General features: G+C 46.5%; 1 protein-coding gene across 3 annotated transcripts in view; it reads right to left on the bottom strand.

Annotated features, from left to right (window-relative positions):
* The window catches only part of SFXN1 (sideroflexin 1), a 39825-nt gene extending 14115 nt beyond the window's left edge, over positions 1–25710 (bottom strand). Inside the window, exons 1-9 of one of the 3 annotated variants that reach the window (XM_060635063.3) lie at positions 25543–25710; positions 21507–21769; positions 19130–19242; positions 12357–12531; positions 5769–5939; positions 4928–5026; positions 3550–3625; positions 2949–3034; positions 1864–1991 (exon numbers count right to left, since the gene is read on the bottom strand). In XM_060635063.3, the coding sequence (XP_060491046.1) occupies positions 1864–1991; positions 2949–3034; positions 3550–3625; positions 4928–5026; positions 5769–5939; positions 12357–12531; positions 19130–19163 (769 nt within the window). In that variant the 5' untranslated portion in view covers positions 19164–19242; positions 21507–21769; positions 25543–25710. The remainder of the gene's footprint in view (positions 1–1863; positions 1992–2948; positions 3035–3549; positions 3626–4927; positions 5027–5768; positions 5940–12356; positions 12532–19129; positions 19243–21506; positions 21770–25542) is intronic. The other 2 variants (XM_078446997.2, XM_060635065.3) reach the window with 2 other exon arrangements.
* Between the last annotated feature and the right edge of the window lie 436 nt (positions 25711–26146).

The following is a 26146-nucleotide window of genomic DNA, read 5'->3' as shown; positions in this document are numbered from 1 at the left end:
CAGATCCACCTAAGTCTTAATATTTATTTTCAGCTTATGTTTTTTTCAACAATTTCACAAAACGCTTATGTCACTTTTAGGCTATTTTCGCTGGCAGAGTGCAATTATTTGCAGTAATTCTTTAAAATACTTTAGTATTTAAAAAAGATTTTAAAACTAATGTGATGGTCTTTACCAGCCAGAAAATTTTATAATCTTGAAGGGAACTTTAGATTTTACTTTAAGTATGCAACAGCACACACATCAGGAACTTTCCTCTCCTGTGTTAACAAAACACATGCAACCTCCCCCAGGCATCCATCCCACGTGGGGGGAGAAAAAAGAGAAAAAAGAAAAAAAGATTCCTGCCTTGAGTGACCCTAGAAAAGTTACCTAACTTCTCTGAGCCTCAGCTTTCTGTTTTCCTCATTGATAAAGCGGAGAAAATTCTATCAAACTGGCTGGGACGGTCAGATACAATGATGCACATAAAACTTCGGGGAGTGGTAGTTCATTTATTATTTACTCACAATTTCCATCAGACTAAACTGTCACGTCAACCACTTCAATATGGCAATTACCTCTATAGATTTCACTGGGAAAGAAAGATTGTGTTTCTCCTCTGGGGACTAAATAATGTTTAAAATAACCAAGCCTCTAGAAATAGAAAGATCTGTTGGGCTGGCTGAACTCCAAAGGGGAACCTTGTATTTCAAAATGAGAAAGAACAAAACTAAAATCAAACACAGATACGGGACAGAAGCAGGAGTTGCAAGCTTGATTTTGGCAAATCTGGAAATCCGGGCTCAGCAGGCACATTGGGGAGGGCGCCGCGGCCCCTCGTAGGTTGGGGACGGTGTGTTGGTGCCAGACTCGGGGGGACTTCTTGGCCTGTTTCAGGACTGCGGTTTCCACAGTGCACCCACCTCCAGAGCAGACACTGCTGTCTCATGAGGGTCCACGAGGGTGCCTTTGTTGAATGAATTAATGGTGGCGAAATCGGATAATCCCAATTAGCTGGGATGCCACTATCATGTTCCTCAGAGTTTTCCTTCAGGCCCTTTTCTTCAACTTTTGCTGCCTACTCCTACTTATCCCCTGATGAGATTCACAATGACAAAATGAACTTAAAGACAACAAAATATACTACCGGGACAACCTGACAGCAGTTGATTAAGTAAGTAGGCTTCCCCCGAGAGCCCGGTTAATAGCCAAGTGCTTTCTGCATTCAGTTTAGATGATGAAATTAATCATACGAGTTTCCACTTGTTTCTATAAACAGCACTAGACCTTCCAGACCATCTGGTTTCTGAGTAAGTCTGAGAATCTTCTCTCGGCCTTGGGTCTGAGGGTAGCTCTAGAAAGCCCGAGGAGGGGCCCAGAGTTTCTCAGGGGAACTAAACACAATGCAGATTTTGGCTGGCGCTTGTGCTGACTCCAAGCCCTGCGAACAAAACTGAGTAGAAGCTTGGTGCACATCTTAAGAGCTGCTCTAACCAACCCGACTTGGTGTGTGTTCTAAAGGGTCTCCAACTGATACAAATCAACCTCCAGCAGAAATTACTCTGATTCAAGAACTTTTCGAAGTTTCTTTTTAAGAGTGATGAAAATCAAATTCTTTGCCTTCAGGTTCTCATAACCCATACTGTCACCGCCCAGGTCCACACCTGTCCCCAACACTGGTCTGCTGTGGTGGGCCAGCTTCCCGGCCAGTCTCCCCAACCATCCCACCACCACTGCTGGCTCCCTCTGGCCTCCACAGGGCACCCGCAGCGCCAGGTGTCGTGCAGCAAAAGCCTAAGAAAGATGACCCCACGCCCCTGCCCAAACTGCCCCGTGGCCACTCAGACTACAGTCAGGCCTCGCTGACTGACAGCTACTAACCCATGCCCGGGGCTGCCATGAGAATCCTGGAGACGACCACCTGTGTGATGGCTTGTTTTGCAGCATTGGCTGACTCGCCCAAGCGGTTCCCATTCTCGTCTGTGACGGGAATGCCGACTTTGAGTTCCCTGCCGAGCAAACACATGCAAAGAGGTTCACAGACGCCCTCTCGTGAAAAGGCTGGAAACAGCACTGTCCTGTGGAAGATCAAGTCCCCACTTAATCCAACTAGCCACTCAGGTGTCATTTTTGGCACTAAGGGGCCTGTTTTCAAATACCACGAACAAGTTGTATGACGGGCACAAGAGTAAAATAACACTAGCGAACTCCATTACAGAAAGTGTCTTATTTTTAGGTAGGACTCAAAGGGCAAGTATGCTAACTTAAAGATAAAGCTAACTCCTATGCTCACGTGCAAACCTGAGCAACTCTCCAAATGAGAGACACATACATGATATGTGCCATCAGTGACCTAACTGCCTAGACTGACGCAGGACTCACTAGTACGTGGCACTGCTGGATATTTAACTCTAGTTACTAACACTAAAAGTACACCTCCTATTTGTTACCCTTCCTCGTTATCCATTCCAAGCTGCTTTTCCTTGTCCTTTCTTCTCTCCTAGTTTTTTGCCAGGGCTATAAAATACTTTCAAAAATAGACATGAATATTATTTTAAAGCCAAGAAGACGGTTCTGGGCTGTGGTCGGGGAGAACCTATTTTAGAGAATACACTTTCAGTGCAGAGACCTTCTCTGCCTAGCCCTAGCACAAACATTACGTGAGCTTGAGATCCACATTTTAAACGTTTTACTACACAGAAGCAGAAAGAATATTCTATCCCCCCACATGCCCACAGCCTACTTTAGTAACTAGCAGGTCATGGCTAAGCTTGCTTCATTAATGGACCCATCTCCGCGCCCGTGACGGATTATGCTGAAGCAAACCCCACGTCTCCCGTAGTCTCCCGTAATTCCGTCTGCAAAGATTAACATGAACTTGTAATAAAAGTTCCGACAAAACTAATTATCCCAAGCGGCTCCACTGTCAAGCACCAGTCCTTTCGACGACTGCACGTGGATCTTACCTTTGCCGCATTAACGGGATATTAATGCAATTAGCAGCAGCTACCGCAGCAAAGGGAACAAAACGTCCTATGAGTGGTGAGACGTGCTGCAGAAAAGAGAATTCCAAAAGCATTACCTTACTTTGCCTGGATGATAAATGCACTTATTTCTCCCTGAAAACCGCTAAAAACCCAGAGCCTTCTTTGCACGGATGCTCAGGCCAGGAGTACTTTCAAAACTCGTGGCCTGGTGGTGTCCGTCTATTTCCCGCATGGGCGCACTTCCGGGACATGTGACAGCTTAGCCTGGCTGACGGACTGGGGGGCTTTGGAGTCACAGAGTCTGGAGTCCACGTACTGGCATCCCTACCTCTCCGGAGGTGTGGGCGCAGGCACGTTCTTCTGCACACAGCCTCTAGCGGGCAGTTAGGGTCAGGGGACATTGGGCACAGTGCCAGGGACAGACCAGGGGCTTGGCAGACGGTGTGGGTGACGGCACTTCCCAAGCTCATTGGAAGACACAACTGGACCTGAACTATTCTGGGAAATAACTGAGAGGCTTGGAGCCAGGCAGGTGAGAAGAAATTCAGAAGCTCTGCTACAAAAATGAGAATCTGGGTACCTTGGTCAATGCATTGAGTCCCAGAGCTGTTGCTACGGCTCCAGTTGTGGCAGAAACATAAGCTGTTCCCAATTCACTGAAAACAAAGAGAAAGAACGGCGCGTGAGAAAGGAGGGCACGTCAGGAAACTTGGGCTCGCCGTTTTCTGAAGAAATGAGGGGAAGATGTGAAAAAGCGTGACTGAGAGTGGAGAGCCCCCAAAACAACACCTGTTATCGGTCTACACATAGCAACGCCGAAGGGGAGCAGGCAGACCCCGGAGAAGGGGCACCCCTCGCACACAAGCCGCCTGCCACGTACGACGAGCGGCCACAGGGAGCCGGTTCCAGGGTGGGACGCAGGGGCTGTGCGTGCACGACGCCACAGCGCGGGGAGGAGGGAGGAGCAGCCGGGTCTGCGTGTTGGCAGCACGGCTGCTCAAGCGAAAGATACTTCCCCAATATAAACATACACACTGAAAGCAAACCTGCGCTGCTGTCGTTCTTAAAACGATAGAACCTGTCGTATGGAACTACTGAAGGTCCCGTCCTCGACAGTCAGCCAAGCACAGCGCTTTTCTCTCACTTTAAAAGAAATTTTAGTTCAAAGGGTTGGAAGAAACGAAGGTGTGATAAACACTGCTAGTGGCGGATTTCCGCAGCCTTTGTTCCATTTGGGGAAAGAAGACCGTGTGGACCGTCAAAAGCCATTTGAAGTGATGCGACGAAAAAGAAAACACTCTGAAGTGTTGTACGAGTTGAGCTAAAAGCTGTGGTTAGCTAATCACTTCAGGACATTGAAACAGTTGTTTACAGGACTGGCTCTGTAGATGATTTATTTTAAAGACAAATCCTGGGGCACCTGGATGGCTCAGTCGGTTAAGCATCCGACTTCAGCTCAGGTCATGATCTCACGGTTCATGAGTTCGAGCCCCACGTCGGGCTCTGGGCTGACAGCTCAGAGCCTGGAGCCTGCTTCGGATTCTGCATCTCCCTTGCTCTCTGCCCCTCCCCCTGCTCATGCTCTGTCTCTCTCTAAAATAAATAATAAAAACATCAGTAAAACCCCAGAAAGACAAATCCTGTATGAGAGTCCCCCTGATTTCTGCAGAGATCGCACTACTGAGCCTGCTACTTTGGACACTGCTGTCTGGCCACAGGCTCAGGGTAGGTGGGGGCTGTCTAAACTTGCCACAGGCGTTCTGCCGGGGGAGCTCGAGGGTGTGGGAGACAAACCCACCTACCAGCACCACTAACAGCACGAGCCCTGAGAAGGGAGGAGAAGAAACACTACTGAAAACCATGCCCCGTGATATTCCGAACAGTATCAACAATTCGTACGGCACTGAATCAAGGGCACGCTGGAGAAGTCAGGGAACAGTTAACTCTTACAGTCTTACTTTACAGTGAGGGGAGCGTCTCCACTTCTGTTGGTGTAATTGACCACGGCATTGAAGGACTGGTTAATCCACTGCCAGAACAGCACCGCCGGCGTGGTCCTAAAACAGAGCGATCCATCACATACCGGCCATCGCCTGTGACCTAGCCGCTGTGCAGAACAGAAAATGTGAACACCAGTAACCAGAGGGGAGATGGACTGCGGAAGGAGGACGCTAGGGCAGAGACCGTGCGTTCTGGGTCGAGGGCTTCGGACCTGTACGGCGGGGCAGATGCTCGCCCTCTGGTTCTCAGCTCCCCCGTTCTTTAGATACAAGTAACACCAAGCTCAAAGGGTTACAGTCAGGAGCAAGTTATCTTCCTTACATTTTATCTTAAATCTGTAAAGAGCCTGGCATACATACAGTAGGCACTCAACAAATGTCAGGTTCCTTCTCTTGGGGAAAAAAGAAGCCATTTGTAGGCAAAGTAGCCCTAATGCCTCCTAACCAACCACATGCACAAGCCTAAGTGTCCACGTCTACAGCTGCACCTACACTGTGGGTCACATGAACGGATTCAAAAGAGAATCTGCTTAGAGCGTTTTTTAATTTTCTTTCCTCCATCTCATTTTCTTTTGGGTCTCAGATTTAGGGAAACATTCAGTCTCCTTTTGAACAACGAAGAGAATACTATTTATTTAGCACAGGGAAAAGTTAAAACAACCCCCTAGAGTTACAACATCTATACGAAGTGGAACTCAACGTGAAATGACATTTCTTTCAATAAAACTATTCACATACAAAACTGTACTTGAAGCTTCTGTGATGTAAAACGAACTGCTGTCACATTTCCAGAACTTACCTATAAAACGTCATCATACAACCTGTGATGGTCATGTTCATTGGAACCTGAGCTGACATTCTGCCTATCAAAATCATCTTTTCACCAGTGTCGGGATGAAAAGCTGAATCATAGATGTATTTTGCTCTCCATAACTCATTTTCTGTGAGACCAGGAGGAACAATTCCTTGCCTAGGGAAATAAGAAATAACAAGGGAAATTTCATCTTAATTATCTCACCAGCGCTCTAGAGATGTGTAGCTAGAAAGTTCTCGAGTTTCCGCTTACCTGAAACAACCGTGCTTGCAAGTTACTAAGTGAAATTTTAGTAACACAAAAGACAGTAAACACAATGTACATTTCACACCCGTATATCTCAAATCATCTGTAATTTTGAAAAACAAAAACTTACCTTATATCTTGAAGTACTCAACTCTGAAATATCCTTTGTTTTAAATGACGTATTTAAAAACGTATCTTGAGGGGCGCATGGGTGGCTCAGTCGGTTAAGCGTCCGACTCTTGATCTTGGCTCAGGTCATGATCTCACAGTTTGCGAGTTCAAACCCCATGTCGGGCCCTGCACTGACAGCACAGAGCCTGCTTGGGATTCTGTCTCTCCCTTCCCTGTTCTCCCCGCTCTCTGTCTCTCTCTCTCTCAAAATAAATAAGTAAAACTTTTAATAAAATTAAATAAATAAATAATAAAAATGTATCTTGAACTTTGCAAACTCTAAAATATTTTTAGCCAACTAGACAAAAACCGTGGCGATCAAGAACATTAATTTATTTTTATTTATTTATTTATTTTTAAATGTTTTTTTATTTATTTTTGAGACAGAGCATGAGCAGAGGAGGGGCAGAGAGAGAGGGAGACACAGAATCTGAAGCAGGCTCCAGGCTCTGAGCTGTCGGCACAGAGCCCGACGCGGGGCCCGACCCCACAAACCGCGAGATCATGACCTGAGCCGAAGTCGGACTCTTAACCGACTGAGCCACCCAGGCGCCCCATTAATTTATTTTTAAACCTACAGTTCGAAACCCTAGGTTAGAAAGGCTCATTGTCTTGTTATCAAAGAAACGCATGTTCATTGCTAAACATTTAGAAAACACAGAAATTCATTACTGCAATGAAAACCACTCAAGCCTGTAACTACTCATTCCCACCGACACTGTTGTGGTAAATGTGCTGCCAGTGTCTTGCAGGACCTGAATACGCCACTTAGGACCTTTATAAAACACCACACCCACTGCTTTATGACCACCTTTTTAAAACGAGAAATATTTTGTAAACATTTCTCTGGATCTTCCTTCTTCTATATCATCTATACTGGGTTGAATTCATATCCACCCAGAACCTCAGAATGTGACCCTATTCAGAATCAGGGTCTCTGCAGATGTAACAATTAGAATGAGGCTGAATTAGGGTGGGCCCTAAATCCAATGACTGGGGCCCTCAGAAGAGCCATGTGCAGACAAAGATGGCGGTCCCGTGGTGGCAGAGGCAGAGACTGGAATCATGTAGCTCCAAGTCAAGGAACATCAAGGAACGCCTCGGGCCACCAGAAGCTGCATGAGGGGAAGAAAGATTCTCCCCTAGATCCTTCTCAGGAAGAGGGAGATGGCTCTCCCCACACCTTGATTTCAGACTTCTAGCTTCCAGAACTGCAACAGAATAAATACATTTCTGTTGTTTTAAGCCACTCAGCTTGTGGTAGTTGGTTACAGCCGCCTGCCTTAGGAAACTAACACATCATCCTTTCAAATGCTACAGCATTCCACTGAATCTCAGATAGCAGATTATCCCAATCCCTTATTGTTGGACATTTTAATTGCTTCTAATCTTTTCATTTGTAAAGGATGAGGAAGTTAATCTTCTTATAAATAAATCTTTTCTGCATCCAAGATTATTTAGAAACGAATACATTTGCTGTGGCAAAAGTTATATGAAATATTGAGACTCTAAATATGCCTTTTATCCTTTTCTTTACTTGACTGTTTTTTTTTATTACCAGTGGCAGCAGCAACCTCACTGTTTAAGCAACTCACATGTACACTTAACACACTGTGGTTGATCTGGTTAGTTGTGTTACCGGCTGCCCAGAACATGTTTATCTTTATGTGGTCAGGTAGGAACAAATACCTAGAAAGGCCTGACCCACTGCAAGGTTGTACAAACATTCACCTCTACGTCCTATACTTTCAACATTGTTTTGCTGTTGTTGTTGTCAATGAAGTTTTTAGTTTATTTGGAATTTATCTTCAGTTATGAAAAATGTGAAATTTGCTTAATTTTGCTTTCCCCCTGGCTGGTCTACTGTGCTAACACCAAGATTTAAATGTTACAGTCATCATCTGCTGACATCCTGTGAATGCCAGGCTTGGTTTTGGGGCTTTCTGTGCAGTTCCCACTATCTACACCTTGTGGGGCTGATCCCCACCCTTTTACAGACAGTCCATTTTATGCCTGGTAAGAAGGCAGAGGTCTCTCCTACCATGACTCCTCATTTCCCTTTTCAAAAGCCCCTGAATTATACTCATTATTCTTCCAGACAATGCTTAGAATTATTCTGTCAGTTTTGGGGGCGCCTTGGTGGCTGAGTGGGTTGAGCGTCTGACTTTGGCTCAGGTCATTATCTCACAGATCGTGAGTTTAAGCCCCGTGTCGGGCTCTGTGCCGACAGCTCAGAGCCTGGAGCCTACTTCGGATTCTGTCTCCCTCTCTCTCTGCCCCTCCCCCACTTGGGCACACACGCATGTGTGATCTCTCTTTCTCTCTCTCAAAAAAATTAATAACTATTAAAAAAAATTAAAAAGAGAACTATTTTGTCATTTTTCAATATTGATTTATTTATTTTAGAGAGAAAGAGTGGGGGGAAGGGGCTGAGAGAGAGGGTGAGAGAAAAACCCAAGCAGGGTCCATGCTGTCAGCACAGAGCCTGACGTGGGACTTCATCCCATGAACTGTGAGATCATGACCTGAGCCGAAACCAAGAGCTGGGATGCTCAGCTGAATGAGCCACCCAGGTGCCCCTATTTTGCCAATTTTATATGTTAACACAATTGTATTTGGATTGAAACTCTGTCCAGACTGACTGCATGTTTCTCCAGTTACTCAAAGGCCTCTCTTAATGACCCTCCATGGTCGTCTAACTGCTTCACACCTCCAGGCAAGTATATGCCCAGATGTTTCATATACAGGTATATACGTGTTTTGGTCTTAGGAATGATATTAAAAAATATTGTCTTATTATTGCTGGTGTACGGCAAACTATTGACTCTTTGGGTGTAGCCCACTCATCATATTCTCTTATTTGTTCCACTAGCTTTTTAGTTGATTGGTAAGAATATCGAAAGGAAGGAAGGAAGGAAGGAAGGAAGAGGGAGAGAGAGAGGGAGGGAGGAAGGGAGTGTGGGAAGAAAGAAGGGAGAGAGTGAGGGAGGAAGGGAAAAAAAGAAATTGTCTCATGTTTTTAGATCTCTACATCTTTCTTTTTTTAAGTTTATTATTTTTTTAAATGTTTATTTATTTTGGAGAGAGAGAAAGAGCATAAGTGGGGAGGGGCAGAGAGGGAGACACAGAATCTGAAGCAGGCTCCAGGCTCTGAGCTGTCAGCACAGAGCCTGATGCGGGGCTCAAACTCACGGACCCCGAGATCATGACCTGAACCAAAGTCGGACACTCAACCGACTGAGTCACCCAGGTGCCCTTTAAGTTTATTTATTGAAGCAATCTCTGCATCCAACACAGGGCTTGAACTCAGGACCCTGAGATTAAGAATCACATGCTCCACTGACTGACCTGGCCAGGTGCCCCTCTCCTTCCTTTTTTATGTTTACTGAATTAGTTAGAGCTTCTAGAAAAATACTATACAATAGTGAAGATACAAGCATCCCTGACTTGCCCCTGACTTTAGAGAGAATGCCTTCTAGGGCAGGATTTTTAGGAGTGTTCTCCTGGATGTAAAAAGGGCCCATGTTCAAGTTTGAGAAAAAGGATTCAACAGCTTTCTTTAGTCCAAGACTTTGTGGAATACTTAAAAAGTCAATGGGATAGGACATCCTCAAGAATGGCATGCAGGGGCATACCTGGCTGGCTCCATAGGTGGAACGTGCAACACTTGATCTGGGGGTTGTAAGCTTGAGCCCCATGTTGGGTTTGGAGATTACTTAAAATCTTAAAAAACAAAAAAAATGGGATGTAAACTTATTCAAATTTGACTATGGAAGCCACCTTGTCTCTCCCTCTCTGGGTGTCTCTCTCCTTCTCTTGGTCTCTGGTGTTGGGGGGAAATATTCCACAGGATTGCTTTTCTGCAGAACTGTCTGGGAAGTTCAGTTCTCCTGTTTCATCATTTAGTGCGATGCTGGCTGCTACTGTGGAATGTGTGTTTTTTACCATATTAAAGACACACTGTACCTTATTCCCAGCTGAGAAATTACTTTCTGAGAAACACATGGATAATTTCACCTTCTTTTGGGCATCTATCAAGATGTGACTTTCCTGCTTTGGGTGTGATAGATTATAGTGATAGATGCCCTAAAGTAGATCATCTTTTTTATTCCTGGAATAAACCCTACCTGTTCAGGTTTTAACGTAAGTCTGGATTTGATGTGCCAGGATTTTATTTCGGAGTTTTGCCTTATGAATTTGTAAGATGGGCCACTGCTTTCTTTCAGCACACTTCTGTCATTTACAGTACCAGGGTTGCACATGAATTGGGAAGCATCTCCTTTTTTTCAGGAAATTACATCAGCTTTATTAAGGTATAATTTAAACGCAATAAAAGTCACCCATTTTAAATGTACGATTTGATGAGTTTTGGAAAATGTACACAGTGGTGGGGCCACCTCCAGAATCATGGTATGGAATGTTTTCATCTCCCCTAAAGTTCCTTCCGTTCCTTTCTGCCACTTCCTGGCAACCCCCAGTCAGCTTCCACCTTTTCCTCTGTATCAGAACTGGCAAACTACAGCCCATGGCCTGCTTCTGAATGGTTTGTGTGCTAAGAGTGGTTTGTATGTTTTTAGACGGTTGTTAAAAAAAAAAAAAAAGGCAGCGTGCTTGGGAGGCCCAGTCAGTTAAGCATCTGACTCGTGGTTTCGTTTCAGGTTGTGATCTCGTGGTTTCGTGAGTTCAAGCCCCACATCAGGCTCTGTGCTGACAGAGCAGAACATGTTTGGGATTCTCTCTCTTTCCCTCTCTTTCTGTCCCTCCTCACTCATGCTCTGTCCCTCCCTCTCAAAATAAATAAATAAACATTAAAAAAAAAAAAAAGCAAAACAACACAGAAGAATATGCAAGAGAGAATATGCAGACTGTATGGCCTGCAAAGCTGAAAATATTTACCACCTGGCCCTCTGTGGGAAAGGTGGGCCACCCCATGCCCTTCACCGCTGGAAGAGCACCCCGGTTCGCTCCCCACGTCTTTGTTTCTACTCTCTTACCGAGCCAGTTCCGTCATTAATGCCCTGCCACTGCCGGGAAGCTTCATCATGCTCTTACAAAGAACTGTTAGCTTCTTTGCAATGTGTTTATGCCTTTTCAACTCGTCTTTTCCTCTCCACCTCTCCTCTTTTTATGGCGCTTGTTCCAGATTCATAGAACACCTGCTTTTCTGAATTCCTGACTGTGCTTCTGCTGTCCTCCCTGCCTTGTTCTTCAGTACTTTTGTATATGCTTCCAGGACTGCTGTCCGGCTATTCTCTCTTTACGTGCAAGCACATGCTAAGATCCGGCCAGCCTCAGAGCTGGTCACAGAGTTTACAGGCTGCACTTGGTTCCTTCCCCAACCACCCACGTGACCGACCATCAAACTCCCGCCTTGTGTATGCGGCTTGTGGCCCGAGTGCCCACTGCTCCAATTCTCAGCTTCCGGCGGACTCTCCCCGAGAGCAGGAGTCTGTAAACTACTGTTTCTGGCTTGCCTGCCTCACTAGCTAAGAGTGGCTTTTAAGTTTTTAAAAGGATTGTTTATGAAACAACAACAATGCAAACGCCAAACTAAGAAAAACAGGCGACAGAAACCCTTTGTGGCCCACAAAGCCCGAGATATTCTTATGTGGTCTTCGATGGAGACAGGTGTGACCACTGACTTACTAGAGCATCTGTCTTCTCTGACCTCATGACCGACTCTCTGAGTTGATGAACTGCAGCCCAAACCTACAAACCTGCCACCGGGATCTTTCCACCTGAGCTCCTGCCTGTGCAGTTTATTCACTGAGGTTCCAGCTCAGAAGCAACCAACCTACCCTAATTCTTAACAACTTGTTTTCTACACGATGCTGTCTCCATCTGGAGATAGAAAGATACACAGGGGGCTACAGATGCTGGGGTGTACTTAAGAGGAGGAGGCAGAGCTCTGGGAGAGGGGACCTCACAGATTGGTACTTAGGAGTTGGAGGGATGGCTGTCTTATTTCCAGGTTACTGTGAACCCTGGATATCTGCATTCAGGCTGAGCATAAAGCAGGATAAGCCGTGTGTTCCTATTTCCTCTTCTTTTTGGTTAAAAAGAAAGCTGTAAAATCACTAAGTGAAGGTTTAGAGATAATAGGTCACGTGATGACCTATTACTATAGTCACCAAAAAGCACAGCCGTTAACGTTACCTGTAATCATGCACCACTCTTCTAGCATTCTCTAGTTGTTCGTTGCTTAACAGAATATTCCTGGGGTCTGTCACAGTGAAGAAATGATTGGCTCGTCCAACAAAGGTGCTTTGATCCCATCGAGGTTCCTTGATGTTAATGTTTGCTGGAAGTTCTCCAGACATCGTCCTGGACTCTGCAGAGGGTCAAAAAGACAAGTCTAGTCAAGGCTTACAATGTTCCAACATGTTTTACAAACTTAGAGTCACATCAGCCTTCAGGCAAAGATTTATGTACATTCCTATTTACAAAAATAACTTGGCTATAACTGGCAGAAGGACCATCTACATCCAAAGCTTACTTTGTCCATAAATCCCACCTGATCTTAACCAAATTTCACTAATGTCCCACATATTTCTCTTTATAAACACACAGTATCTCATCACTCCTTAACTTCTGGAAGCCTAGAAATACTCTAGAAAAAACAAATATAAAAAGTTAAAATTAACATCAGCAGTAACAGGGTCTGAAGTTTGAAACCCCTTTTCTCAAACTACTACTGTACTCTGGTCTATTAAATTTGTTGTTTCTACCAGTAGAAGTGACTAATTATGCAAAAAAGGGCTAAGTAAATGCCAAACATCCTACAATTAGAACAAGATTCAGATTCAGGCAGGCTTGTTGAGCATATAAGCCACCAATCAAAAATGACAAGTTATGTTCTTCAATCTAACATAGTGGAAAAAGCACAGTGGCACAATCCCATGAATAAGAGTAACACTGTAGCATTTAGTGTAGTTTATGGCTAAGGACCATTACTATTTTCCCAAAAGTAAATAATTTCTTTCTCTGAGTGATACACTTATTTTTAAAACTGCACTGTATTATTAAAATGCATGCTTATGGTAGTATTCTGAATAATGTAAGCTTATTGTAGAAAATACAGAAGAAACAAAACCTCTGCTAATTTAGCCACACTGAAATAAACATCTTTAATGTTTGGGTAATTCCTTGCAGGCATTTTTTAATACATATTATCATATAAATAAAAAAGTAAAGTTGATATCATACTCTGTATTTTAATTTCCTGATTTTTTTTGTTTTGTGCTTATTTCATGTGCATTTCCCACAGCACTAAATATTCGTTTTGGGTATATAACAACACCTTTAATGTTTAAGTTATTTCCAGTTTTTCACCATGATAAATCATGTTGTATCCTTGTCTCTGATCTCTTCAAAGCTGGTGATCTCCTTAGGCTTGATCTCTGCATGACATTAGCAGATTGAAGGACTGGATCACTATGAAGGCTTCAAACCATTGCTTTTGTATTCGTGTCTCCCTCCCCTACATTTCTAATACCAGTTCGAATAGCAGCTTTCTTTTCCAGGTGCTTCACAAGTTCTTAGGTACGGTAAGATGCCAGGTGCAGATGCTAGGCACTCTGGTCACCGGGCTTTATCATACTCTCAATACGTATCACAGCCCACCGGATCAAAAGCAAACGTGTTAGGACAACAGACGTGAGAAATCTAGTGCGTGTGACATAGCTGGTCAGAAGAGTGAGAAGGTAAAAATCAGGTCTGCTGTTCATAAAGCCAGCTGGACTAGCAAACACAGATGAAGCCAACTGCAAAGTTAATGGGAAACCATACTTCTCCCAAGGTCATGATGCAGCTGTAAAGTGTCATAACACTGTCCTTCTTGGAGTGACCACTGCTTTCTTATCTCACCCAGACACCTTGTTTTCTATAATCACACACTGTTAGAAACTTTGCTATTGGAAATCCAACAGAAAGAATGAAACATTCCACTCTTCACAAAGAAAAGGAGCCTGCTAGTATCCAAAATCTATAAAGACCTCACCAAACCGAAAAAGACTTCACCACACCCGAAAAACAAACAATCCAGTGAAGAAATGGGCAAAAGACATGAATAGACACTTCTTTAAAGACATCAAGATGGCCACCAGGCACATGAAGAGATGCTCAACGTCACTCCTCACCAGGGAAATACAAATCAAAACCACATTGAGATACCACCTCACACCAGAGTGGCTAAAATGAACAAATCAGGAGACTATACATGCTAGAGAAGATGTGGAGAAACGGGAAACCTCTTGCACTGTTGGTGGGAATGCAAACTGGTGCAGCTGCTCTGGGAAACAGTGTGGAGGTTCCTCAAAAGATTAAAAAATAGCACCGCTAGGAATTTACCCAAGGGATACAGGAGTGCTGATGCATAGGGGCACTTGTACCCCAATGTTTATAGCAGCACTTTCAACAATAGCCAAATTATGGAAAGAGCCTAAATGTCCATCAACTGATGAATGGATAAAGAAATTGTGGTTTATATACACAATGGAATACTACCTGGCAATGAAAAAGAATGAAATATGGCCTTTTGGAGCAACGTGGATGGAACTGGAGAGTGTGATGCTAAGTGAAATAAGTCATACAGAGAAAGACAGATTCCATATGTTTTCACTCTTATGTGGATCCTGAGAAACTTAACAGAAGACCATGGAGGAGGGGAAGAGGAAAAAAAAGAGAGGGAGGGTGGCAAACCATAAGAGACAGGGGAAAGTGGGTGATGGGCACTAAGGAGGGCACCTGTTGGGATGAGCACTGGGTGTTGTATGGAAACTGATTTGACAATAAATTTCATATAAAAAAAAAAAAAAGGAAAGAAAAGAAAAGGAGCCTGGATTCCCAGCCTAGGTATGAAGTTTATCACAGAGTTTCTGGATACAACATTCCACAAATTTTCAACTCTGTAATTTCCAAGGGAACAGGGCAGTGGGGCCACTTCAGGGTCTAGACCTTAACACGCAGCCCTGGTTGAAGCCAATCAAAATACCATTTCACTGAACTTCATCTAAAGTCCACTGTTCTCCAAGATGCTCTATAAGATTTATCTCCTCCTTTGTTGGTTCCTCTGGTGTGTGGTCTCCCTCAATGCAAGAAGCCAATGAACGTGACTTTGTTGACTACAGCTTTGTCCCTGCTGGGTTTTGGCTGACTGGGCTATGGTAAGAGAAAACGTCTTAAATTTCAAACTAGAACACATCAAAATCAAGGGCTATGTAGTACACATCAAAGAGTTGTGCCACTGTTAAGAGAAATGTCTAAATTATGAATTCGAATACATCAAATGTGTTACTTACAAAACATACAAAAAGCAAAACAAAAACTCCAATTCACACCCAGGAGAGCAGTAGCTTCCAGACTTGTCTGCTGAGACACCTTCGTGCCCCAAGGGAGTGGAGGGGATTCAGCAGGTGGGGCTACAGCAGAGGATGTTGACAAGGAGTGACCAGCATGAGGAAAAGCAGGACAGGGTGTGTCCTAGAAACCAGGTCGAGTGAATCCCTTGGTAGTCCAGCTGGCCAAAATGAAGAACACCTTGGTAGATGGTTACTCCCATTTTGGGAATGTGAAGACGGGAGAATACAGCCCCCTGAGGAGCCAGTCTAGGGGGAGGGGAACACTGCAGAACTCTGCCCGTTCTAAAAACTCTCAGCAATGGTGGCTGGAAGTAGGGTGAGATGGTACACACACGTTAAGTGTTCCTCCTTAGGGAACGGTTTGTCCCGGCAAAGGCAATTACTATCTCCTGTCTAGAGATTCTGACCCAGTAGGCCTAGCAGAAGGCCAGGCATGAGATTTTTTTTTTTTTTTTTTTTTTACATTTATTTGTTTTTGAGAGACAGAGAGACACAGAGCACAAGTTGGGGAGGGGCAGAGAGAGAAGGAGACACAGAATCCGAAGCAGGCTCCAGGCTCTGAGCTGTCAGCACAGAGCCCGACGCGGGGCTCGGACCCATGAACCGTGAGACCATGCTCTGAGCCGGAGTTGGACGCTTAACCGACTGACCTACCCAGGGGCCCCTGACCCACCATTTTTAATCGCACCACACAGATGAGGAGACGGAGGCCCAGAGGCTGCAAATAACTTGCCCGGGTTGTGTGACTGGTGCTAGTGGCTGAAGACAAGCTGGACAGCCCAAAGCAGGACTGCACTCCTGGGCATTGGTCTGCCAGCTCTCTCTACTCTACTCTACCACTCTCATTTAGCTATTTTTCCCCTCAAAGTACATCAATTAATGCCTGCACAGAACTGGTACCTTTGAGGCCCTCCTTTTTTGTTTAAATACTAACATGTCTACGAACACTATGAAGTTCTGCACAACAAGGACCCTGTGGTAACCCTAGAACATGTGAGCAAGAAGAAAGCTGTGGAGGTCTTCTTTGCCTAAAGGAGGAGTCCTTCTTTAGGCAAAGGAAAAGGGGAGAGATGGAAGAAAGGAACCCCAACACGTCTGGAGTTTCTATTACATGCAAGGAACTGGGCTAGATGCTAGCCTAAGAGTGCCAGCTCCTGCTACACGCCGTGGCAGAAGAGTCTACCTCAGCTCTCCTGACAGCGTGCTCAACGAGGAGGAAAGCAAGATTCTGAGATGCTACTCACAACTAATCCTCACCTACCCAGCAAGGGAGCCAGGAGGCTGATCTTCAGACTCCCGGCCAAGCCCACCAAAACCCCAACCCTGAAAGCTTTTAGTGATGGGCCCTGTAAGGACCTGTGGTAGGCAGAATGATGCCCCTCCCCAACATGTGCACGTCTTAGCCGCACGCACGGTCACCTTCTGTGACCAAGGGACTCTGCTGCTGTGACTAAGGCAGGGCTCTTGACACTGGGAACCACCGGGGCTTACTCAGGTGGGTCTGATACGATCACAAGAGCCCCCACGAGACAAAGAGGAGGGCAGGTGAGGCAGAGCCAGAAGAACAGATGTGAGACGAGCAGAGACTGGGGTGACCTGAGGCGGTGAGCCAAGGAACATGGGCAGCTTCTGGAAGCTGCAAAAGTCAAAGAGCCTCCAGAAGTAACACAGACTCATTTTAGACCACCGGACTCCAGAACTATCAAATAACGTGCTGGTTTACAAATATTAATTTTGTCGTGGTCTGTTATAGTGGCAAAAGGAAACTAATACAGCACCGTTCTCCCTGCTTAGAAAGGATTTCAAATAGCACTGTACATTGGCATAAGACATACCAATTAGCCTTGATAACCTGTCTCTGCCCCCCATGCATTTCAAAAACATGAAGCCTCATCAGGAATGTCATATTAACACGCTTACCAAGACAGCTGGTCTCAAACCAGGTAAATTTTTAATTATTAACTGTGATGCCCATGTTTCAATTAGACAAGCCTTTTTGACACATGAACCTTCAAGCACATCCACTTTCTCAACTTTAAACAAATCAACCAGTGTCTAGAATCAGGAGTTCCACTTTCGGGTTTTTTGGTTGTTTTTTTTTTTTTTCTTTTCAAAAATGTATTTCCTATTCCACATTAAAAACCAGTAGGGCCATGGGGCACCTGGGTGGCTCAGTCAGTTAAGCGTCTGACTTCAGCTCAGGCCATGATCTCACAGTCCGTGAGTTCGAGCCCCATGTCAGCTCTGCACGGACAGCTCAGAGCCTGGAGTTTGCTTCAGATCCTGTGTCTCCCTCTTTCTCTGCCCCTCCCCTGCTCATGCTCTGTTTCTCTCTCAAAAATAAAATAAAAACATAAAAAAAGGGGGGGGGCAGGAGTGGTCCCGCCACTGCCCTGGAGTACTTGTCTCCCCTCCTGTCCACGCCCGGGCCTGGGTGCTCTGACTTCAGACCAGACGGCAGCACTTTGTGCACCGAGCCAGGGTGCTGGGGGCTGCAGGCTGAGGTGGCACCGAGGCGCTGCTGGGGACCCCTCTCATCATTACCCCAGGCACGCTCCATTTTGTACCTGGAGCTGGCTAAGGGAGGGGGCTGAGACCCATCTGGGCCTCTGATCACACAGCCATCTCCAGGGTGAATGAGCCAGCGTGGCCTCTGCCACCACGCGGGGGTCTCTGAGGCATGCCCCCTTTCTGCCTGCTTGCTGGGCCATGACTGGGCCTGACCGCTTGGTCAAACCACCACGTCTTGGGTGCCCACTGACTGGCAGATGGCACTGGCCCCCACATACTGGGTACTGACCAGCTGTTTGCGCTGGAGGGTTGGGGGTGCCCCCCTTGGGCACCTCTGTAGGGAGGAAGCCGAGTCCCCAGGGGTGGGAGGAGAAGGAATGAGCTTGGTTTCCTCACAGTCTGGTTCACCCATAAAATGAGCAGTCATCTGAAGGTCTGGGGTCCCTGGGCTAGCTCCCTGGGCTAGCTCCCTCACCCTGACTGGCTTGAAACTGGTCCAAGATCAGACACCTTTTTAGAGAGATGTTCTCAAACACAGCTGAGCACATGGTTCTGACAGTTTTTCATGAACAACAGATGCTGACAGTTTTATGACAGATACTCATCAACCAGGAATTTCTGCAGAGAACACCGGAGGAAGTCATCATGATGTACAACCTTGTGATACTGGTGGCAGGAGGAATGATCAAGAAGCCAAAATGGTTCAGAAGAAAGTTTCAGAGAACAAGATGCAGATCTCTGGACTGCCAAAGCAGCACGGATAAGGAAAAATGCAATACCTTAAAGGGATGCCTGCACGGGACACCAAAGAATGTGTTCAAGAATGCGTGAGTTTACCAGCTCTATCGCACCTGAAGTGAATGAAAGAGTCATCTCGAGAATCAGAAGACAGCAGTGGGGAGGATGTCCCCTTCGCACGTCTACCTGAGGCCTTCACAGTTACGTAGAACTGCTGAAATACCTTCAGAAATTCGGAGATGCCACGGAGAGAGAGACACGACTGTGGAACATCACAGCCACGGAGGCCGTAAGTGAAGACCTCCCCCAGCAGGAACTTACGAGCCAGTTCCCGGCCAGTGTGACAACTGCACATGCCCAACAGCAAAATGTTATGGTTTACACAACACCATCTTGGCACACTTCTGACGTTCAACAGACTCAGCTTGCACAATCTGAAATGATGGAATAGGGGTTGCTGAGGAGGGAAGGAGGCTGTGAAGAGTCCAGAACAGAGATATTACGAGGAAACGGCTGGTGAAGGTGACCTCTTTATATGTTTAAGTAGCTGCAAGGAGCTTCCTGAAGCCTGACCAAATGAGGTATGAATTCTTACTCAACAATCTTTTCCATGAGGGGTGCCTGGGTGGCTCAGTCAGTTGAGTGTCTGACTCTTGACTTCAGCTCAGGTCATGATCCCAGGGGGTTGTGGGATTGAGCCCCGCGTTGGGCTCTGCACTAAGCATAGAGCCTGCTTAAGATTCTCTCTCTCTCTCTCTCTCTCTCTCTCTCTCTCTCTCTCTCTCTCTCTCCTTCTGCCCCTCTCCTCAGCTCATGTGCTCTCTCTCTCTCTTAAAAAATACATACATACAGGGGCACCTGGGTGGCTTAGTCGGTTAAGCATCCGACTCTTGGTTTCGGCTCAGGTCATGATCTCACGGTTTGTGAGTTTGAGCCCCACACCTGACTCTGTGCAGGAGGTGTGGAGCCTGCTTGGGATCCTCCCTCTCTCCCTCTCTCTCTGCCTCTCCCCCACTTGTGCTCTCTTTGTCTCTCTCAAAATAAATAAATTAAATAAGCAATTAATTAAATGATAAATTAATTAAAAATATATATATATAGACATACTTTATAAGTTTTCTGTGGATGACTGACATCACTTTGCAATTAAAAGAAAGCCAAAGCTTTATCACTTAAAGACAAAATCACTTGGAATGAACTCAGGTTGTGGCTATCTGGCACCATTAATAATTAGAGAATTAGACTGAATTTAAATGACATTGCCAAAGAGATTATTTTACAAATTGTATATGTTGATTCATTAATTAACCCATGAGAGGGGACAGAAATAATCTCTTAGGAGGAAAACTGTCAGAATTCAAACCCTTGGCTAAGGGTTTGCGTAAACATAGTATCGGGGAGCCTCATCAAAATACATTTCTCCAAGCCTTTTTATTCATTAATTCACAAACAAAACTACTTGATATATTCAGTATCCACTGAAGGCCTCTCTTGTACCCAACACCGGCTTGGTCTTGGGTTTGGAAAGACCCAATACATACTGTGAACGGTAGTCGAAAAACAAACATATTTTAATGATCACAACCTAAATTTCCCCCCCAAAACCTGCAGACATCCTTCGTACATAGAGCTTATTATGCATGGACATCGCCTAACTCTGCCGATAAAGTCTTTAACAGAGTTATCAGATCACAAACCTTGCTGAGTGACTCTGGTCTCCAAACCTGTACATAATTCTCAAGAATATCCGTTATATGGAGTAAGCCTGCTCTGAGGTACACAATGACTAAGTCACAGAATCCATAAGCTTTTAAAGCCAGAGTGGCATGACCAAGTTCCTCTACTCATAACACAGGACTACATTATCTATCATAGGCCTACTGGCAATGTTAATGAACTCCGTCTCCTTCCAAGTCATTATTCAAATTACATCACAATCTTCACGAACAATTATGGGAGGGCATTTCTGTTAGATGTCACACAGTCAGTGCACAGCTATACAAAGGCGAAAACCACCACCCCCCCCCCCACCCCCGGGTCCTAGAACCAGGACCACCTTCTACTACAGATAAGCCTTCACGGCTGCTGAAGTCTGCACCAATTGGGCAACGGTGATCGTTTGGTTTCCATCCGTCTGGTTGTACTTAACCAACTGTCTTATAACTTGGGGGATCCCTGAATGGAAGGTATAGTGGTTAGGAGACTGTGTTTGTGGAGGCAGCAGATCTGAGTTCAAATCCCAGCTCCACCAATGACTCTGCGACCTTGTATGCATTAGCCCACTGTTCCTAGTTTCTGGATCTTTATGGATGAAACTGGGATATTACCTAATAACCACCACTAATATTTAACAACCATCTGTTCTAAGAGCTTTCCTTAGATGACCAACTCTTCTAACCCTCACAACAGTTGTTTCCTGAGCTAACTTGCTCAAGTACGTAGGGGCGTTGGAACGTTAACCTAAGTCCTCTGGCTCCTCCAGAACCCTGCTCCTGGGAGAAGGGGTTGTAACCAGGATAGCATTTCCCCGGAGATTCCGATTAAGTAGAGCTGTGGATGGGGCCTCGGAAATAGATTTTTAAGAAGTACACCAGGGGAATCCTATGATTAGGTAAGTTTGGGAAACACCATGGGAAGAAGATAAAAATAATAAATAAATAATGACCAAATGCCCTCCCAGTTAAGGGAAGATGCTTACCCTTTTGCAGGGCCAGTGTAGACATTTAGATGACTCCCTGGCCGTTAATACTGGTTGCTGGGTCTGTTCTTTCTGACTGGTTCCTGATGAGAGTAGCTTCCTGCCCTATGGCCTGGTCCTGCGAGCACTTGCCCTGACAGTGTATGGAATCAGAACAGGACTGGACCAAATGCACTCTGGACTAGAGTCCTGATTCTGTCACTTCCTTTGTAGGCATGTCACTGGGTGACTCACTTCACATCTCTGAGCCTCAATATTATCATCTATAAAATGGAGATAAGAGGTGGCTCATAGAGCAAGCTGAGGTACACAAGAGAGCTTTAAACCTTTATTAATTGCAAAATGCTAAATAAAGGTAGGAAACATTTCTAACAAGCCAGTTTCCTGTGAGTGGATGTCCTCACTGGCTGAAGTCCTGCCCATAAATACAGTCACTGGCAATGGTGGTGGTGATGGGGTTGGGGGAGAAATGGACTGGAGCTTGGCTGCCTGAAGATGATGATCGAAAATGTCTATCAAAAATAACTTCCCTCCAAGATAAACTTTGTTTCAAACTTTTAGCTACATGCCAAGAAAATGCTTAAATATTGGAAAAAATTTTCTTGCCAAAACTTTGCAGGAACCAAGTTAGCAGAGAATATGCTTTTTATCAGGGACTTAGCAACAAAGACCTTTAACCCTGGCTAAAGATTAACGATGGAAATTATTAAACTGTACCCTTGCTGTTGATTAAAACAACTGCAGTTTGAAAGAGGTAAGAAAGCCTAGTTGCCCTGGTTTAGTTAGGGCCAGGCAGGTGTGAAACACCCCATCAAAGTCACTGTCTGGGCGATGTGACTGAGTGCCCACTATGCCAGATGCTAGGCTTTCCGGGATTATTCGATGCCAAACCCTCATTTCTGTTCTCCAAGAAAACGTCCCCAGTTTTGTAGAGTTGCTCAGAAAAATCAAGTTCCACACCCAAGATGGCACAACCTGGAATCTGTGCTTCTGTCTGACTTTCCACCACATTTCTGACCCCGAGGGGCCCACAGGTGATGTGCCTGCCAGGGGCAATCACCCTAACTCAAGAAGCCTACACAGCACATTTACTAATTTGTTTGGGCTGGTCGTCCAGGCACAGGGTTCCTTTCTCGAGGGTGTGGCCACACAGGAGATCAAATAACAGACCAGAAAGTTGAATCCTGTGCAAAGAACTAGATTCCTTCAGAGCGCATTTCCACTCATCAATGGCTTTCTGTTGCACACTCTCCTCTATTCCAGGGGGCTTTTCTAGAACCGAGGGAAGACATGGAGAATTAACACCTTCTGCCTATCTCCCTGTCAGCACCCTCCCAGCCCCCTACTTCCCACCCCACAAGGCAGATCCCACTCTTGGATTAACTTTAAAACATCCCAGTGACAATACAATCATCAGTCATATTCCAGCAGTCAAGATCAACTTTGGGTATGGGTTTCTTAATCAATTTCTTAGGATGGGGTGAAGTTCTCATCCATTTTCTTTCTTTTTTTTAATGCTATTGGTTTCTACTTGAGATGGTGGCATCAGCCTATACAAATGTTAACATACTATTTTAGACATATTCAGTTGACTATTTTACCACCCACTTTAAAGAATCAAATCATGGGGGCGCCTGGGTGGCTCAGTCGGTTAAACGTCCGACTTCAGCTCAGGTCGTGATCTCGCGGTCCGTGGGTTCGAGCCCCGCGTCGGGCTCTGTGCTGACAGCTTGGAGCCTGGAGCCCGTTTCGGATTCTGTGTCTCCCTCTCTCTCTGCCCCTTTCCCCGTTCATGCTCTGTCTCTCTCTGCCTTTCAAAAATGAATAAATGTTAAAAAAAATTAAAAAAAAAAAAGAATCAAATCATGTTATAGATACTGTACCTGAAAATATGTGACAAAGTAACAGTTAACTAAAATGTCAATAACTTTGAACTTTGTATAATTACATACAGGTTTGATACTTACTTTCATTTTTCACTTTCCAGATAAGTCAGCATTTTTTTTTTTGATTACTGCTACCGATGTCTTACCTTTAACCTCATACAAAAGGTCAGTTCCACCCATGATTATACTCCAACTAAATACATCTGACCACTGCCTGCATAGGAGGATGGACGTAGATGCCATCCATATTTTTATTCTAAGGCACTGGAGAGCAAAGAAGTTGGATGATGGACCGATTCGTAAGGTCACTGCTGCTCTGGTCGTCCTCTAAGATTTCTGCCCAGGAAGCGAAGAGGGGGAGGGATGTTTCCTCCCTGTTGGCATCTTCCTACATCCATCTGCATGAGATTTCATGAGACTTCTACAGAGCATTAAGAGCATTCTAAATATATGACCACCTCTGAAGTCCAGCCAGACTTTGCTTTGCTATGCAGGTTCCTCTCTGACAACTACACCAGATACTGTCCCTTTTCTGAAGACCCACGGGGCTTAAAAGCCCGCACCCTCAATCTAACCCTTGAGGGCATACTTAGAGCAATTATACGTACGACTAAGACAGGATCTGATAGATCTTCCCTTCCAAACACTGTCATTTTTGCAAGCTGGACACCTGCAGTCCTAGGGAGAAAGGACCGGCTAGAGGCCCCAGAACTTCTTGGTAGAGCCTCCAAGCATCTTTTCAGAGATCCCCCCCCAATCCTGTACACCTTGTATGTCAAGTCTGACTCCAGCACCGTAAGAGTCGCAGAGCCTCCTTATTTACCTGCATACCCACCTCCCACCTATTGCAATGCCTGGAAGCAGCTCAGTGAACCGGGGATGGACCAAGGGAAGAGAAAAGCAAGAGGCACTTGAGTCAAAATCTAGAAGGCGAGGCAGAAGAGAGATTATGAGTTTGAGAGAAGTACAAACAAAATGCAGTGGGGGTTCAGAAGGCAGCTGTCCATGAGGTGGTTAAGTGCTTACGCTCCGAAGTTACTCGGAGGTAGGCGTTGTCATTCAGGCACCCAACGCATATTCATTGAGGGTCTACCTGGTACTGGAGATTGCTGGATGTAGGTAGGGACAGATAGGTGAGCACGACAAACAGGCCCTGATCACAAGATGAGAGAAGAAAACGAGCAAGTAAACACAGTTAATTCCAACTGGTGACAAATGCGATTGAAGAAAACCCACAGGGGTAACCTAACAAAGAATGGATGCGTGAGGGGTCAATTTTAGACAACACAGTCATGGGCAAGTAACACTTAAGCTGATGGCCAACTGTGCGACCTTGTGCTGGTTACTTAACCTCTCTGAGTACCAGCTTCCTCATCTGGATCATGGACAACACCACCAAGCACCTCACGGGGCTGAAAGAATGTAAAAGTAAATGGACCGAAAGAAATCACTGCACAAGCTTAGCAGATACCGTGGTTGTCATTCCGGGGAGGTTGGAGACCTGTGACACGTGGGAAAGATCAAGAGGGCATGGAGATGCAAGGTGGGGCCAGGACCACTCGCTCCCCTCTTGCCTGCAAGATCGCGAGTTCTAGGGCAGGGGCCGGGTGGTCTCTAACCCGATCAAGGAGCCCTGCTCTGCGCCGGGAGGAGAAACCAAGAGCTAAGAGTGTGGGGACATGAGGGTAGGGTCGGTAACACCCGGTCACCAGGCAATCACTCGCGCCCGTAGCGCGGTGGCCTGTCCCCGCGGCAGCCATTTTGGGTGTCCTCACCGCGGGGAGTCTGGTCACGCGGCCGAGCACAGCGTGGCAGGGCGCGTGCGGGCGTGGATGGGTGAGCCCCTTCCCGTCCGGGGCAAGACCGCACTCCACCGCCGGGGCTCAGGGGGCCTCGGGGACAGGTCGGGCTGCTGCAGGTGGGGGGCGGCCAGACAGCGGGAGGGCAGGGGTCCCCAAGGTGCCGGGACCCCTGGCCCGGGAGTCCCCGGCACGGCGCGGGGGTTCCCGACCTCCGGCCCGGAGGGGGAGGGGGGGTCTCCGCGCAACCCGCCCGCCGGCCCGCGCCCCTCCGCCCCTGCCCGCGCCCCTCCGCCGGGCTCCCCGCGCGCTTCCCACCCACCCCGGCTCGGCCCGACGCCCGCAACTCACCGCTCCCCGCCACCCGCCGCCCGCGCCGCTGGCACTCCCCGCTCAGCGCTGCCCGCGCCGCCACCGGAAGCGATTCTCCCGCCAGGGCGGCCCCGCGCGCCGCCGCCGCCCCGCGCGCGCCCTCGGAGCGCGTCCCCGTGCGGAGCCAGGCGGCCGCGTGGAGCCCCGGACCCGCCCCCGACTCGCCGCGCCGTCCGCCTGGCCTCGCGCTGCGCCCCGCGCGCTCCCTCGTGCCCGCGCTCTCGCTTCTGGCCTCTCCCCGCTCTCGGGCCCCGCGGTGAAGTCCCAACTTGGGCCTCCAGGCGGTCGGGGGCCCTCTCTGCTCAGGCCGGTGCCAGCGCTTTCCATTTGGGCTTGCCCAATGGAAATTGGGCAAATCATTTCTTCAAGGCCAGCGTCTGGTATAGAGTTCGCAGCCGCTCATTCAGTCGCTCATCCATTCATTTAAACCCGGGTTCCCCCGAGTGTGGAGTGCCACAAGGCCATTTTAGGTGGTACAGGTGCCACGGTCTGACTTACTTCTTTGAAAAGACTCGCTCTGGCTACGGTATGGAGAATAGGCTGCAGGACATGGAGACAGAAAGAGGTCAGTAGGGTGGCTACC

Source organism: Panthera onca, chromosome A1 (genome assembly GCF_046562875.1).
Source record: "Panthera onca isolate mPanOnc1 chromosome A1, mPanOnc1 haplotype 2, whole genome shotgun sequence".
NCBI lineage: Eukaryota > Metazoa > Chordata > Mammalia > Carnivora > Felidae > Panthera > Panthera onca.
The sequence above is the reverse complement of the archived record's forward strand: the minus strand, read 5'-3'. Positions and strand labels throughout refer to the sequence as shown.